General features: G+C 49.6%; 3 protein-coding genes across 3 annotated transcripts; 2 read left to right on the forward strand and 1 right to left on the reverse strand.

Moving 5' to 3' along the window:
* Positions 1–233: 233 nt before the first annotated feature.
* Positions 234–5,986, reverse strand: KD926_004135 (glutamine amidotransferase subunit DUG2; the record flags this gene model as incomplete). Its single annotated transcript, XM_053096762.1, has 12 exons — positions 234–480; positions 781–1,150; positions 1,197–1,483; positions 1,542–1,652; positions 1,709–1,791; positions 2,263–3,953; positions 4,004–4,190; positions 4,252–4,812; positions 4,863–4,994; positions 5,053–5,178; positions 5,230–5,467; positions 5,670–5,986. 12 exons carry the CDS (start codon positions 5,984–5,986, stop codon positions 234–236), a joined length of 4,350 nt encoding a protein of 1,449 aa, XP_052961278.1.
* Positions 5,987–7,840: 1,854 nt separating this feature from the next.
* KD926_004136 (uncharacterized protein) lies at positions 7,841–9,317 on the forward strand (the record flags this gene model as incomplete). The annotated part of the gene is made up of 2 exons (XM_053096773.1): positions 7,841–7,897; positions 7,959–9,317. 2 exons carry the CDS (start codon positions 7,841–7,843, stop codon positions 9,315–9,317), a joined length of 1,416 nt encoding a protein of 471 aa, XP_052961279.1.
* A 3,260-nt stretch (positions 9,318–12,577) lies between these two features.
* On the forward strand, positions 12,578–15,291 carry KD926_004137 (putative salicylate hydroxylase; the record flags this gene model as incomplete). Its single annotated transcript, XM_053096784.1, has 6 exons — positions 12,578–12,887; positions 13,788–13,864; positions 13,930–13,987; positions 14,050–14,788; positions 14,857–15,188; positions 15,248–15,291. 6 exons carry the CDS (start codon positions 12,578–12,580, stop codon positions 15,289–15,291), a joined length of 1,560 nt encoding a protein of 519 aa, XP_052961280.1.
* Between the last annotated feature and the right edge of the window lie 1,658 nt (positions 15,292–16,949).

The following is a 16,949-nucleotide window of genomic DNA, read 5'->3' on the forward strand; positions in this document are numbered from 1 at the left end:
TCATAAACTCCAGACACTTTGATACTTAGAGTTGAGGTCGTTGACTGAAGATAAACAATCTATATATATATTGTAAAATAAGCGCAGAAAACGGCTTCTCTCTCACCATGTAACTGGATTATTTTTCACCCACTTCTGGTCATTTGAGATACTCCTGTACCAAAAGACGATGGGCGCGTTGATGGTAGCCATGCACACTGTATTAGATAGAATGAAGCTCAAATCTCGAGGATCTAGGAAGTCGAACCATCAACAACCTGCATCAAAGTCCGTAAAGATATCCAGACCTCGCGAATCGAAACCCCTAGACGGTACGAGGGCGACAAAGTAAGCGAGAGCTGTTTCTTGGAATTCATGCCGCCATAAGCTGGAGCCACACCATGGTGTGACAGTGATGCCTCTTGAAGGAGAAAAAGGGCGAGAGGGAGGCGTAAGCTGAATTTTGGGGGCGATAGATAGCCACCCTTAGGTGCGATCCACCTGTATAACAAGGATATCCCTGGGCATCTCGGCTAACTTTGCCATTCAAGATAATCCAGACGGGTTCGCTCTGGTTGTATTCTGACGAAATTCGCAGTAAGTGATTGCTCGATCGTATAGTTATAGTTGTTGAATTATTTCAATTCCCAATAAAATCAAATCACATTCTAAATCGCATGAAACGGATATTGCATGTAGTCACTCTAGAAGCAGCAGATCTAAAGACTCAAGATATACCTAATTTCCTTTCCTCGCAACAACAACAACCCGCAAGTCCACGGTAGGCAAAACTCGCCATACTCCTTCTCGATCTTCTCGATCCACTCCTCTGCCATCTCACCGGTCTCCTCTATACCCCCAACCCTTCCCGACTGTATCATCACGATCGGAAGCGTTTTTCTCCAGACCGATCCTAACCACTCTCTCGCCTGCCCGCGCAGATCCGCTCTGTCGAGAACAGAAAAGGTATGCTTTTCAACCTGAGTGAATCCCACCCCCTTTGCGATACGTTGGATTCTTTGTGGAGGGTCTAGACAGAATCCGACGTGCGACATGCCTTCTTTTATAATTTCGGTCATATGAGGGATGGTTTTGAGTTCCAGACTAGGGAGTTGGATCTTGCCGAGGATTGAAGGGTCGGCTTCTGTCCATTGGAGGTAGCCGTTGGGTTCTGGGGTGTTATAAGTGGAAAAGAAATAATATGTAGGGAAGGGGACTGGACGTAGTCAGGATCTCCAACAAATTCCTTATGGAAGCCTCATACTCCCCCTCTCTAAGGGCAGCAACCAAGAAGCTTACATTCACAAGGTCATATTTCCCCCAATAAGTCTCTGGAAAACGATTCTGAATATCATGGACCAGGAACTGAATTTCATGGCCCGGGGCAGTCGTCTTCTCCGTAGAAGGGAACTGGTCGGCGGAAATATCAAAGCCATGTAGAGTGAGGGAGGATGTGTGGTTGTCGACAGAGCGAAGGTAATTAGGGAGAGAATTGATCCACAGTCTGATTCATTTCTGTCAGTAGGTCTGCTTTATCCGGTGGTGCTAGTTTATCTGCGTACCCAGTTCCAGTTGCGACGTCTGCGATAGTATTCAACGAGTGTCTTGGGATCGAGGGATGAACGAGATCATTGTTGAGCAACTTGGTGAAGAAGCTTTGCTGGGCGTTAAGCCTATTACACTCTAGGTGTTAGACCAATTCATCATTGCTAGAAGAGCAGAAGGAAACTTTTTGGATTCATCCAGACTTCGGTCTAGGACGTAGGCTGAATCGGATGCTTCTCCCATGGTGATCGATATGTCTGATAAGTGCTGTTTGCTGTTCAGAGTATGAAGATTCTAAACGTCCTTTTCAATTATATATATACTCTTCGTCGATTAATTAACTGGCAACTGACCCCGAGTGTTCAGTTACACCAGGTTACTTATCCAGAAAAGGCACATAGAAGAGGTTTCTCATTTAGGAGGAATGCATGAAAACTTCCGTAGACCCCGAGTGAGGAAGTCCGGATTTGGCTTCCTGAAGAATGCAAACCGGTTTTTAGCAAGGTTTCTAGGATCAATTTGAGTGTTGCGGACTTCCTCATTATCCATTGTCGGCACGGAGACCTTAATTCAATCATACATTCATTTTCCTTACTTTACAATTGCCTTCGTCATATGGCGTCATGTTTGTTCATTCAATCTACTACATTTTCCCGATCTAGCCATCACCATTTAGCGGGAAGCTGACTCCTAGACACCAAACGTCACGCCATGCAGATACCTTCACGCCCCTCGAACCTTACCCGGAAGTCTAGAAAAGAGGTAGCTAAAAATTTCTCGGCTTTTGTATAGGTTCTCCACACGTAACCGTTCATTGTACAAGTGCGCGTTGTCACTGGCTTGTCCGCACGGCAAGTTAGCTGCCGGGGCGGAGAATTCCTTCTCGAGGAACCGAATCGTAGGGATGGATCCTCCCTCTCGGATATAGATAGGTCGCACGCCTGACGGCCCGGAGATAGGTCCGGTAGCAGGTGTGATGGGCGTCTCAGTATGAGACACAGGGGAGGACTCGCGCGTGGCATCGCTCGAGGAGACGGCGCCCGATTTGTTCGTTAGTGTCGACGAAGTCGGAACGGTCCTACTTAGGGATGACTGTTTCCGAGAAGACTTTTTCCCCGCGGAGGATGTAGTGGTCGACATGATAATGCGGTCAATGTGAGAGGCCAGGCTGTCGGACGAGTCCTTCCGTTTGACCGCAGGTCCCAGCAAGTCCTTGGATGGTGCCGCTCGCTCTTGTGGGCTCCGCTGAATAGGAGGATATTGGTGCTTTTGGTTCTGCTGATCCGGTGTCCATGCGGCTGTGATGGCCTCGTCAAGAGTTTCGAACATTTCATTATCCGGATCGCCAAGCCAGGGATCAGATTTGCCCGTGATCTCGACGGTAAGATCGTTCTGTGAACCTAACAGGTCATACTGTTCTTGGGCATACATGGTCAATCTAGCGGCTATGTCATCCGCTTCTTGATTTGGCACAAGTCGCACCGATAGACTAGCCTTCGCCTTTCGAGAGATGGTGGTCGTCGTGCTTTTGTTGTTACCTGGGACTTCCACGGAATGAATCGTGAGTGACGGTTCGCGCCAACGATGCATGAGGGAATTTATCAGGGCCTCGCGGTCTGTGATTTCGGGGTGCCGCTGCAGAAGAATTTGGGCAATGTCGGCGTAGCGCTGCTTTTCCGCCTCTGTGAGAGGCAGGACCGGATCTTGAACGCCGGGGATATTGATGCGCCCTCTGGGACCCATCAGAGTGCCTAGAAGTAGGGTGAGGTCCTTCAAGGGTTCGTCCAACAACGAACTTCCATCAATACCACTGTGAAGATCTGGATGATCACTGGAAACAATCAAGTTGGCATGGACGACGCCACGCAGGCCATACGTCAGGCAAGGGTTGAAATCATCTAACCAGTAACTGTTCGCCAACAGGATCCAGTCCACCGGGCCAATTTGAGCTTTGTGTGCCCGGACTGTCTCGTGAAATCCCTGGGAGCCGGACTCTTCCTCGCCTTCAATAATGAACACAACGTCGCAGGGAAGTGCCTTCTGCCGAGCAAGTTCGGCGGCTGCATAAAGGGCTGCCAATATAGGACCTTTATTATCCGAGACACCTCGACCATACAGAAATCCGTCCATAGAGGTCAACTGGAACGGATCGGTCTTCCATTTGGCCCGATTGGCATCGGCTCCGACCACGTCGTAATGTCCGTAGAATAAGATGGTTTTGTCAACCTTATTAGGAGATGTCGCATTGAACCGCGCATGCACGATGGGGTTCGTGTCCTCTCCGGTAGTTAGGAGCTTTGTCTTGGCGCCTAAGTAGATGCAGTGTCGTCGTAGAAAGGCTGCACCTTGGTTGCATTCGCCGGAAAATTTTGGACTAGCGGAAACAGTTTTGAAACCAACAAACTTCGCCAGGCAGTTCACCATTTCGTCTGAGCACTTTGTTAGCAAGGTTTCGAGAATAATAGCTCTCCCATCATACCATTGTTAATTTGAGGCAGTTCGCCCTGGCTCAAGGAAACCTCCGTCACGTCCCAAATACCAACCGTGTTATCGTTGCCTCCGGTGGCATAGATAAACCGGTCCTTGTATTGACCTGCAGCGGATGCCAGCATCGTACCCTCGTGGGCCGCCCAACTGCCAACCTCTTCAAATCGAGAATTGAATTTCTAATCCCAGAAGTTAGTAATTCTTCTGTGCCGAAGCCATGGAGGTCCAATGTCGTCGTACCTTCACAATTCCATTAGAGTCACCACAAACTGCTACACCGTGAATGATGTCGACAGCCCATAAGTCGCCCGTATGCCGAGTGATTCGCTTCACCAGCTGATGAGAATCGAGATTCCAAATGTTCAAGGCACCTCCGGCGAGACCACAATAAAGGAAAGATCCATCCACAGCGATCGAAAGAACCGGATCCCCATTTTGTAGCTTGGCCATTTGGGTGGGAACGGCGTTAGATTTGTCTTGTTCCAAGCGCCATAACTTGACAACGCCATCACCAGCACCGGTCAAAAGCACCTCTTCGCTCGGTGCCGACTCGATTAATCCTCGAACGAGGAGCATCGTATATACATACCCGTGATGTGAGAATAGCCTATGATGATCGCGCTTGAAGGTCAGGACTTGGCCACCCTCCGTGACCGGGCGGACTCCATCAGATCCTGCTTCTGGTCTCGGAGCGCGAGAGCCGTCGGGACCGCGAGAATCAAAGAAGCGATGCGTGCGCTTCGACAGTTGGGCGGTCGACAACTGCGTCGTAGCAGCGTCGGCCTGGGAGATATCACACCACTGAAACCTTGTCAGATCATAAGTCACGAGTGATGGAGCTAACAACCCACCTGGATACTTGTGTTTTGTCCACCACAATAGATGGTGTTCAAAGTCGACGAGTAGGCTACCGCGAATATATCACCCACATCATGGTGTGTATGAATAGAGTATAGTCGATCAAATGTTCTGGTCGACCAAACCTGCGATATCGGTCAATCCTACGAACCATAATGAATAGAGCTGATAGATTGGAAATACATTGATGACGGAGTCTCCACCGCTCGAGAAGAGCAGATCGCCATCCTCCGACAGATAAAGATCGAGTACACTTTCTTGATGCGCGTGCACCGAGAGGACTAGATCATATGTCTCGAGAGACCAAGCCTATCGCGGATGAGTCAGTCGGCTCCCGCCAATGAATAGGACACCACATACGACAATGTCTCCTCCCTGGAGACCAGCGAAGACGCATTCATTATCTATGACAAGAGCCAAGACCGATCTGCTAGCCTGGACGCGATGGCCAATACCGCACTCTATCGGCGACTTGGGATCATTGAGATCCTCGTGGACGGAAAGTGAGGCTTCCCAGGTTTTGGTCTGTTCATCGATTTCCGAGGTACTATCCGACTCGGCAAGTACTATGGGATCCATCGCCGGCATAACGAGCCGGCTAGAGCCTTAGCCTAGTTGTCCTTATCTGGGGGTTGATATATACGGTGAAAAAGAAAGAAAGATGATGTAAATGGCCTTTGTTCACGTGACAGCAGTGCGACAGCTTCGGAGTTACAGGACCACAGGATCTAAAGGGAAAAAGAGATAAAGAAAATAGAACCAAAAAAAAGGTACAGAGTTAAACGGAATACACAAAATACATCACCCTCGAACCAGGACGGACGAGGTCGCTAAATTTGCGGTGGAGACGGGGTAGGAAAGACTTGGAAGGAGGGAAGAAATGATGACTGGTCGAATGTCGTGATTTCGATGGTAGTGATGGCACCTGTGGCGGTGCACCCGGAACGCCCCCAATGCGGAAAGGCTCAGGAGATGCTGTGACGGCGGTCGACTCACCTCGTGTCCCTTGTCCACGGTATTCCTGCCGGCAGTAGCTCGATGCACAGAGCGTTTTGTCGGATGATCTTTTCGGAGGTGTCAGTCCACAGAGATTGAGAGGCAGAGCAGATACGTCCATTAGCCTTCGGGGAAGGCGTCTCTCGGGCGAAATACGAGCCAAGCCCGAGGGGAACGACGGGAAGATGTGGCAATTACTGACCTGGGTTCCCAGAGCAGACGGGCTAGGAGAGCGTCATTCTTGCAGGGAGGCATCTTCCAATATGGCCCATTGAAAATGCGAGGGGAAGGAAGAAAAGGGAGTGGGAAAGAGAACTATGACGGTGGCCGCCGTATATATGTGTAAGAACAGCACCACAACGGCCTTGCTACGTAGGTTGGGCGTGGGATTAGATAAAGAACCTGATCTGCACAAAGCCCTGAGAATTCACTGCATCTTCTAGGATGACTCTGCATGCCGCTGCTGCTGGTTATCTGCGGCCAGGGGATGCGTAGAAGCAAAGACGGGAATGAATTGTTTTTTCCCTTTCTTCCCCCCTTTTTCTTTAATAACATGGCAGAGCTCCCGAGGATGCATTCTTCCAGCACTGTCAGGGCAAGATAGAGAAATAAGTCAGTTTTCCTCATAGGAGGCAGTGCAGTTGGCAGAGATAGATATACTTCCACCTTCAGTTGGCCAACACCGAGCAGGGTGCTTAGTCAGGGGTGGTAAACACGGCGTATGGTAAGGTAACGTTGGTAAGGCTGACGGAAGCCCCGCTGCTCGTCCCGAACAGGCAAGAAGGCACATAAGCCACAGTGGCGGTGGCAGGGTGCGCCAATCAGGGGGCGTGACATCACCGCCATTTCTGTCAGTCCCGTGAATCGGCCGCTGTTCCCACTGTTCATCTACTTCCGTCCTCCATCCCCTCTGCACAAATCCTTCCGGCTATCTTAGTTCTTATTCAATATTACTCCGTACGATTTTTTGTCGCTTTAATTAACTAGTTGTGTCAAATCATGATTCCGTCCAATATCCATAATTCAATCTCTGCAGTGTCATCCGCCTCATCAGGTACCATTGGTGTCTCTCTCTCCCCCTCCTTCATCTCTACCCAACCCCGACCACCAATGATGCGGTAGAGTAGCGCCGTGACAGCAAATGCGGTCCCCACGGATCGCCTGTTCATGCTACAACCATTCATATTCCTTTTTCCCAGGGGCTATTTGACACATCCTGCTGCCTTGTTTCTCAGCATCACCGGCACCCAACCAGTCCAAACGGTCCTAAGCGGGCCCTGATCCTGTTCGTTGCTTCGTGCCCATAATTTTAGGCGCCTGTGTCGGTCTCCTCACTTTATTTGATGGTCTTTTAATTCCCCAACCCCCTCACTTTCTTTCTTTTCTTTCCTTATCTTCCATTCTATTCCCCCATCTTGCATTCTCTTTCGTTGCCCCTTAGCGCTTTTGCAGCGTGGCCGTGTCGTCATCTCGCTTTGACTGCTCAGCTGCAGGCAACTCGCCGCTTTTTCATCACTATAAGCTCCAACCATACAGAGCTGAAATCACAAATCATCCCCGAAGGCATTAGTTTTCTTGTCTAAAAAAACTTGCCTCCCCATACTTCAGATTTTTACATTTTAAAACTAGCGGTCCCGTCTTCCGATCTTCCCCTTTTCTATCGCTGTTGAACTCCTGTTCTAGACCCCAATCCAACAGTTCAAACTCTGGAAGAACGGGCCAAGTTTCTCCACCCGCCGGGATTTAGTCGCGATAATTATACACTGGCCCGCTCGCCTACACCGCTCGTCCGGAGCTTTTTGCGGATCTTTGAAGGGCGATCCCTTTTTTTCCTTCTCCCTCTGGTCGCTACTCCGGAAATTTTGATGTCGTTGGGCTTGTCCTATCGACCGGCAAATCGGTTGCGAGAGTTGACTGCAATTGTCCGCTCCCCAAATCAGCATACACTTTAGCATACGACACCTCCATTACAATCATGCCTCTCGGTGAGACGGTTACCGTGCTTAACAAGTCCGGCAAAGTAGTCAGCACGGTGCGTGACGGATGCCCATTATTCTCTCCTCGATACTCGAACTGATCCTAACCCTTGACAGGGCAAACACTTATTTGGCGTCTTCGGTCATGCCAGAGATGCATATCGCGAACGCAAATCCCAATTCCAGTCGGAACGCAACGCCAAGATCGCCGAGCAGGAAGCCTTGAGAGGTCTGCAGACTTATACCATCGAAGACGCGCCCTCGGTCGCCTCTTCACGCAGGAGCCGTTCTCGACATCATTCCGGCCGTAGCCATCATCATCGTCACCATCATGAGGGTTCTGAATACGAGCAAGACCTGCATTCTGTGGCCTCGCGCTCGCGCTCCCTCCAGCGTCCCACGGACATGGTCCGCCGCCACACCCATCATGAGATTGCGCTTCGCGAGCCTGAGGGGCGGCAGATGACCGGTCGCTCTCGATCGGATGCCCAAGTGGATATGGACTTGGCATACGGCGATTTCCATCCCTCTGCACTGGAGCGTCAGCCGGACAATCAGCTCCAAAAGATCAATGATCCGGAGCTGAATGGCCTGGTTGGTCGGGCGCAATGGCTCCTGGAGGAGGCCAACTGTGTGCATCATAGTGCAACACATACAATCGCCCACCTCCAGAAGAATCCGGACGCCATGGCGGCCGTGGCGCTCACTTTGGCGGAGATCAGCAAAGTGGCCACCAAAATGGCCCCGGCCGCACTCACTGCTTTTAAGACGGCGGCACCCGGTGTTTTCGCATTGCTTGCTAGCCCTCAGTTCTTGATCGCAGCTGGAGTTGGCCTGAGTGCGACCATCGTCATGTTCGGTGGATATAAAATCATCAAACACCTGCAGGGCGGAAACAACAAGGAGATAAGCGCCCCACCGGGCGACCCAAGTGTTCCCCCAGGTGCTGAACCACAAGAATCGATGGACGACATGATGGAAATCAACACTGAATGTTTGAGCGGCGTCGAGATGTGGCGGCGTGGCGTGGCTGATGCCGAAGCATTCAGCGTTGGCACGTCGGTTGATGGTGAATTTATCACGCCAAAAGCTGCCGCCATGTCCGGCATTGATGTGACGACGGCGCGTATGACGAGAGATCCCCGTTTCAAGTTCGACGACGATGGCTCCGTGGCATCTTCACGGCGGTCCCGTCGATCCCGGGCTTCCCGAGCCCCATCCCGTTACTCCCGAATGGAGCCTATGCCTGAATCATACATCGGCTCTCGGGGAGGCGCTGCGAAGTCTTTCTTTGGAGGAGAGTCGAGGGCGCCCTCTAAAGCTCCCTCGAAGGCCCCGTCCAAGGCCCCATCCAAGTCTCCTTCCAAGGCTCCTTCCAGAGCTCCGTCAAAGGCGGAATCGCGATTCTCCGAGAAAGAAGTGAAACCCGAGAAGAAGAAACGATCAAGCCGATTGCGACTCATGTTTACTGCTTGACCTACGACCTACACGGATTATTGATTATACGACAGACCACACGACCACTGTATATGCTTTTTTACATTCCCATGCCTGCTCTCATGCATCGCCAATGAATGTCTATTATTCTGATCTTATTTATGGCCAGCAACGGAATTGGATGTTTGATGTTCCCACAATGGGATTAGCGAATTGTGCTTTCTTTATCTTTCCTTTGCACTTTGCGCATTTTCGACTTTCCTCATTTGTTTTATGTTCCTCTTCTAAGTTGGTTCCCATTCATCTTGGGCCTCGGCTCTATGGTGTTTGATTGACTTGTCTTTTCTTTTCTTTTCTTTTCTTTCCATTCTTTTTTGCATAGCGGCGTTGGAATGATATCCTTATTTACTTCTTGTTTGAAAAGCTATAAAGCTGCGGTGGTGCCTGGGCCTTGATTACTATAGTTTTCTATCTCTAGAGCTTACTGGAATGGAATATAGAAATGAACCCACAAATATTAGCACATTAGATCAGATAACTATGTATAACCTCAACATCGGATTCTGATTCTCATTAGATGCAAGGCTAAATACATGATCCAAAGCTTGAAAGTGCACGACTCCACCGCTTACTTTGCTCTTTTGTTACTAATCTGAACATCAGGCCCGGCTCAGAACTCCATGCTTGTTTGAGTGCCCCTATCAAGAGACATGCTCTGAAGGTCTTGCTGAAGTGGGTCAGAGATATCGATATTCGCGGCCCGGCTCGCTTCATTGGACCGCTCAAAGCAGGCTTCTGCGTCTCTGGCGATGCCTTTGTATTTGCTAGATCTCGCTAGATATAGAACTCTGTCTCTCCAGAATAGCCATCTCCTGACGCTGAACCCAGAAGTTCTTACTCTGGCATTGACTGCGAGAGGACCTGGTGCGTGAGAGATAAGGGTGTTTTCGGGAATAACAGGGGGGTTTACCGATAGCTCCGCCAGTCTATAGCAGTTGTAATGCATCCAATAGTAACATGGTCCGATCAGTTCCTGAAGCGATAGAGAGTCTGAGTTCGGTCTCTTTAAATCAGATGCGGCATTGTGTCTTTCTATTTCCAACGCCTCGCTGAGCAGACATAGACCACACCAGATCAACTCGTCGGGGAAGATACCTACGTAAGGAAGCAGAGATGTCCAGTTAGCTAAGTAGCTGAGCTGAGATAGTCGTAGCTTGCGGTACTCGCCTGCCCAGTAGGTCTGAATAACCTCCACAAGATAAGGAAGATCGTCCAGAGGCGCTGGCCGTTCGGAAGGATAGCCTCTTCTGGCTCCTCAAATGAGCCACTCCCTTCTTTTGCTCTGGTGATTGTCCCAAGCTGTTTGAACTGTACAATTATGACAACTAATCTCTCGTTGTCCCAATTACCCTTGGCGAGCGCAATGAAACGACTCCAGATCTTGCGGATCGATTGTTCCATTCTCGCAGAACTGATTTTTCGCTCCATAAACTCGTAGCAACAAGGTTGTACATTGTCTTGCGAAGCTCTTTTGCTGTGTCGGCAACGCTTTCTGTGCTATTACAGATAGCAGACATCGTGGTGGTGTATGTGCGGTATTCCCAAGGGGGATGAAAAGGGTAAAAATCTCGGACGAAACTCAGATGTAGAATGAGCTGAAGTAAATCCGAGAAACAAGAAGCTGGAATCTTTCTGTTTTGTCGGTAGATGTTGATGGAAGGTGTTGATGATGATTTATGTGTGTGGTATTCATCTAGAGGAGGATCGTAGGATCCCTATATAGATCCCTGGGGGTTCTACCTACCGGAGGCTTCCGCTAAGATAATGGAAGAACCCGTGGAGGTGCTTGAACAACCTCTCAACAGAAGCAAGACAAATCACTGAGAGGCTTGATGGTAGAGGATGGAGGATGGAGGATGGAGGATGGAAGAGGTTTGCTGGGTTGCGTCTTGTTGAAAAATAAAATGTTTAGGTTAGTTAAGAGGATAGACGTTCCTTTGTCGTCATGGAGCAATTCTAGCCCCTTCCATATTCTCAACTAAACATGAGCAATCTCAGTTCTAGTTCTTCTGTCCATAAGCTTGCTTCCATGTTATACCAGCATTTGCCTAGTGAGTTCACCGGATTCCTGATGAGGTTCTTCCGCGTCTCCCCCGCTCCCGCCTCCCTCTCTCCCACCACCATCTCTTTCTACCAGAGCAGAGCCCAAAGACCTATCGGACTGCATGAATTGTGGCCAGTTTCATCAAAATTAATTATAATGGAAGAGACATGGCCATTGGAGCAGTGATTTGATATGCAAGGAAGGAAAGATTGGCGATGGTGTCTATGTCTTTCACATTCTCTTCATGAGGAAATGTCACTGACAGGATCAACAGGCATCCAATTCTCCATTATATGGTTCCTGAAATATCCCAGTTATATTCTTAAGGGGCATCAGACATACAAAGCAGGTATTTATATTCCAGATCCTTTTTGTTTTGCCTCAACTAAATCTTGATCGGTTTCCCGGCACCGTATCTCTAGTGTCAAGGCCTGGTTGATAATCTTCGTGAACGAATCAAATAATCCGACATATATTGGCGAGGACAAACGGAGGCAGTGGTACCTGGAGAGACGGGGGCAAAAAGACGAGGAGTACTGTACATGCCATTCAGGAGATACGATTACCCCTCCATATCAGGCTGAGCGTCAAGAAAGTCCATTCCAGGAACATGTTGCAATCAGATTGTCTACAATTTCCCCAAAACCACCTCATCCCAGCCATTACGACATGTTTCCGCGGACAAATCTCAGATTACCTGCATTCGGCCACGCGGATAGCATTCGACATCCTTGCAACTAGCAAACAAAAAAACGAGATCATAGCGCTGGGTCGAATTCTGCGGCGGAATTCGCTAGGTTAGCGCGGATGTGCGCATAGAAGGCAGACACGAAGTGACGTCCTTGTGAGCGTGGCTCTCTTTTTTCTAGCTGAGTACCTGCTCAGAGGGGTCGAAATTGCAATATCGACCAGGCAACCCCCTGGATTGCGCGTGACTTCAGATAATAAGGCAATGAGCGCCGAAGCCGACCAGGGACGCGATATCGGATTGGAATAACGGGCTGTGCATCCAATCATGTCACGCATTCGAGAATATTTGTTCTTGGTGATGATTGTTGAGTAGAAAGGAAAGACCCCTCATCGGCGCAGGCTGGTGTCTTGGATTCAGTTGCGTGGATGTCTGATCGGGAGATAGCTGTTATGGACCGCAGGCCCTAAGCAGAGAGCATATCACGGCATCCACGGCCTCGCCCAAATGCCGATATCTCACCTCAGTCACCGGGGGACAAGTTCACCCCAGTCTATCAGGACAGCACCCACATGGGGACATGCGTCGATCCATCCACCGGATCCGCATTGCGTGGGGCCGAACTGGACGTTGGCCTCATATTGCATATCGAGGGTTTTGGCGAGCTGCATCGCCCTTCTCCGCTTCGTAGAGGTGCCTGTTGACTTGCTGGGATTGAGAGTGGCAAAAAGCCCAGTCCTTCGAAGCGACCAGCTCGACACCCTTACAGTCGGCCCTTGCGGAAAGGTCCTTTCTCTACCATCCTTGTTTGCTGAGAGTAAGCGCAGTCGAAACACCCCCTTGTCTCCTTGATCGCGGCTTGGGGGCTGAGATGAGTGTGATTAGGAAGACAAAAGAAAGAAAAAGTAAAGAGGATCGGGGGTGTGCTTGTGCGACATTGAGTAATGTTCACCTAAGCATTGGACGGGAGGGAAAAATGAGTCGTTCTCGGCAATGACCACTGCCGTGCTATGGAGATGATCAAAGTCACCTTTCCCATCATCGACCGACCAAGGTGGGTCTGATCAAATTACCTCGAGAACAGGAATACTGGGGAGGATCCGGGGGAATAGTGCTCGGCAAATAACGCTTCGCTAAAGAGCCGTTGTCCCTACCAGCCATGAAGTCGCAAAAACGGAGCCAGGAGGATAACCGACCGACGCCGAGAGGAGTTTTTTTCCCTTCCATTATTCGGTTCCAACGCCACCGACGGACTCGCAGTCGAGCACGGCACTAAATTGCGTTCTGGCCCAACCTTACCTTCGAGGCATGCCCGTCCATATCCCAGCTCTGCTATTTATCGCTTTATCCTAGCATTTGTCCCTGGAAGGAGTGGAGACCGAAGGATTCTTAGTCTCCGCCATTATTTCCGGTCAAGAAGCTCGGGGTATAATTTCTCATCATTTATAAGAGCCGATGTATCCGGCCTGCTATGATGGAATTTGCTCTTGCTGCTCTTTTAAAGTTCGTCCAGACGAATACTGGGTTCTTGTCCTACGTCTCGAACTTTTTTTCTAACACAATGGTGGCTCAAGCTCGTACCCCTCTTAGGGTGGTGATAGTTGGGTAAGTTCCTGGAAGTCTCTGCTTTTCATCTTCGTCCATTGGCTAATGTCCACAGTGCCGGTATGATTTCTCCTCATCTTTGTCGTGGTACTCTCATATTCACACTTCGAAGGCATCGGGGGTGTGGCTGCGGCCTTGACACTCGGTCTCCGAGGGCATCAGGTCATTCTTCTAGAAGCTGCTCCTCAGGTAAGTACTTCCGTTGATCGAGTCAGATACGCCTGGTAGTTGAACCGTGGCTGACCAATCCGCAGCTTGCAGAAGTTGGAGCCGGCATTCAGATTTCCCCGAATATGCTGAAAATCCTAGAGCGTAAGCTCCGCTTGATGGCCCGACGGCTTTCTACACATTAGACAGTACTAATCCAACCGCAGGATGGGGTGTATCGCCGACAATCCATTCCAAGGACGTTGCTCTCGAGCACATTCACGTCCGACGATGGCAGGATGGAGCCCTCCTCGGAACCATGCCGGTGAACAAGACTTACGGTCAGCAAGTCGTCATTCACCGAGCAGACCTCCACAGTGCTCTCGTTGAGCACGCCCTAGCGCTTCCTAACGTGGAATTGCGACTCAACTCGACCGTGAAGAGTGCATCTCACAGCCCAGCTTCTGTCACGCTTGCAAATGGCACCGTTATCGACGCAGATATCGTCGTTGCTGCCGACGGTATCAAATCGACCATCCGGGATCATATCCTTGGTGGCTCGCCCTCCAAGCCCATCCCTACCGGCGATGCAGCCTACCGCATCATGCTACCCCGGAGTACCATGGAGAACGACCCTGACCTCAAGGAACTTATTAATCAGCCTCAAGCGACTCGTTGGCTCGGTCCATCACGGCACGTCATTGCTTACCCTGTACGCAAGCACGAGCTCTTCAACGTCGTCTTACTGCATCCTGATCGACATGGCGTCGAAGAGTCATGGACCACGCGGGGCTCGAAGGAAGAAATGAAGAATGATTATCTTGGTTGGGATCGTCGGGTCACTAAACTGATCGACTTAGTCCCGGATGATGAAGTACTTGAATGGAAGCTCTGTCTACACAAACCATTAAACACCTGGATCCGGGGCTCCGTAGCCCTCATCGGCGATGCCTGCCATCCCATGCTGTAAGCATTACATCGCCCCCTCCCACACAGTACCATAAACCCAACATGAACTAACCCCACACTACCAGTCCTTACGTCGCTCAAGGAGCCGCCCAAGCAGTTGAAGACGCCGCCGCTCTCGGTGTCCTCCTTTCCGACATCACCTCCCGACGAGAGATCCCACAAGTCCTCGAAGCGTACCAGCTATCCCGCAAACACCGCGCAGAGACGGTACAACAATCCGGCACCGAGAACCGAATCACGCTCCACCTCCCCGACGGTCCGGAACAAGAAGCCCGCGACGAGCAGTTCCTGGCCTCGATGAAGGGAGGCTCTAATCCAGATCGATGGTCGGATCGCGAAACGCAGCGGTTCCTTTGGGGCTGGGATGCCGAGAAAGCGGCTCTAGAGGCCTGGGAGGGTACGTTAATGTCTATTGGACTATTAATTCGGCACTGCAAATGGCTAACTTGATATTAGATTTGAGAAATGGACGTATGACTGAAGCTCGGCATCATTTGTAGGACTTGTATGTGCTGGACACTAACATGAACGATCTATATACTGGCTTTTCTTTTTGAGCGTTGAACTTGATTTGTATTTGTGAGCAGTTTGCTTTTTCGTTGATATCTCTTCTTTCTTATCATGAGACTGTAAATATTACTTGCTATGACTGTTGTCTAAGATATCAGTTTGGATCTTTTCCATGATTTCAACGTGAATGCCTGCTTCCCTTGCGAAATTTCAAAATAGATTAGCTTGCCATGTGTACGTACCATGCCGCCGTCCGGTAGCGCATCAATCAGCGTCGCAATTCATTCCGGCGTTTGCAGAGGTGCAACTTAAATTTATCCAACTTATCTTAAGAAGCTACTTAGATCCGGGAATGTCGAGTTCTCTTCGTTTCAGTGACTCGGGGCGTCAGAGCGCTGGTGGCAACCACTCATTACTGATAAGGGATATGGCGGATAATCATGAGACAGCAAATGTAGAAGTTCCAGGGGTCCTAGGAGGCCTGCGGTGGTCAAAAATGATGAAAGGATCGATCAATACTACTGATGATAGTGATTCAATGAATGGAAGAAGCCTTCCACGGTGTTGCCTAACTGCCTAAGGAGGGCGAAATACTTGGCATATTGCCTCAGGCACCCAAACGCCAAACAGCGAATAGCCAGCTTTTTGCACGGATATAGAAACGTCCGGTTTCATGACCACTCTTTTTACGTGCTCTAGGATCAGTCACCCGTTAAAATCAAAGGGGCGGGGCCCCCGTACCTTCGCAGAGAAACAGTACTACTTATTAAACCAGAGGAATCGGAGCCTACCTTCGGGTCAGAGTTCTCGGACAAAGTGTCCTAAAAAGTCAGACAGGTATAATGATAGGGTCGCCTAGGCCACATCCTATCTTATACGACCGAAACGCGTGGCAGCTAGGCCCCCGAAACAATTCAAGGAGGAATGATCAGATAAGGGTTGAATTCTATGTATACGGTGTTTGGTAGAGATTGATTCTTTTTCCGCGGCAGTCCTTTATACTGATTTATACTACTGATTTAATTTAGGACCCTACCGAAATCAAAAACAATTTTTGTTGTAAAACAGAATCATTCTCATTGACTCTCTTCATCGGTGTTATCGTTGTCCCTGTTATCTTCATCTTTATCATCTTCCTCGTCGCCTTCGTCCATTTCTTTATCTTCGCTCTCATCTGAACCCAGACATATTGTCATCCTCCTCGTCTGTCTCGTTTTTTTACTCTTGCTTTCTCCCACTGCACGCCCGTTACTTCTGCATATCAGACTCGGCTCGCAAACAAATGGCCAAAAGATACTTGCCCAGGTCGCGCATATGTGCTGGCTTGTTAGTTATCCAAGGGCCGTACTGTTTCATGGTGAGGAAGTGAAGGTCGGGATCTGAGCTAGAATGGCCCTTCAGACAATTGATGTACTTCTCCGTATACTCAGCAAAGGTAATATAGATCTCATCTCTGTCCTGCGAGATATGAAGACGACTACATCTGTCAGCTAGAACGACAGCCAAATATATCTGGAGTATGAGGGAGCATTGATGCTTACCGACCAGGTAGATTTAAACGCCCATCTTCATCAAGAACGCTCAGTATCCACGCAACCATCTGAGCTGCTTATTGCATGCAGATATTGATAGCATCCTTTTTGCGAAG

Source organism: Aspergillus affinis (genome assembly GCF_023601865.1).
Source record: "Aspergillus affinis strain CMG 70 chromosome Unknown NODE_1_length_919884_cov_86_970707, whole genome shotgun sequence".
In the NCBI taxonomy this organism is placed as follows: domain Eukaryota; kingdom Fungi; phylum Ascomycota; class Eurotiomycetes; order Eurotiales; family Aspergillaceae; genus Aspergillus; species Aspergillus affinis.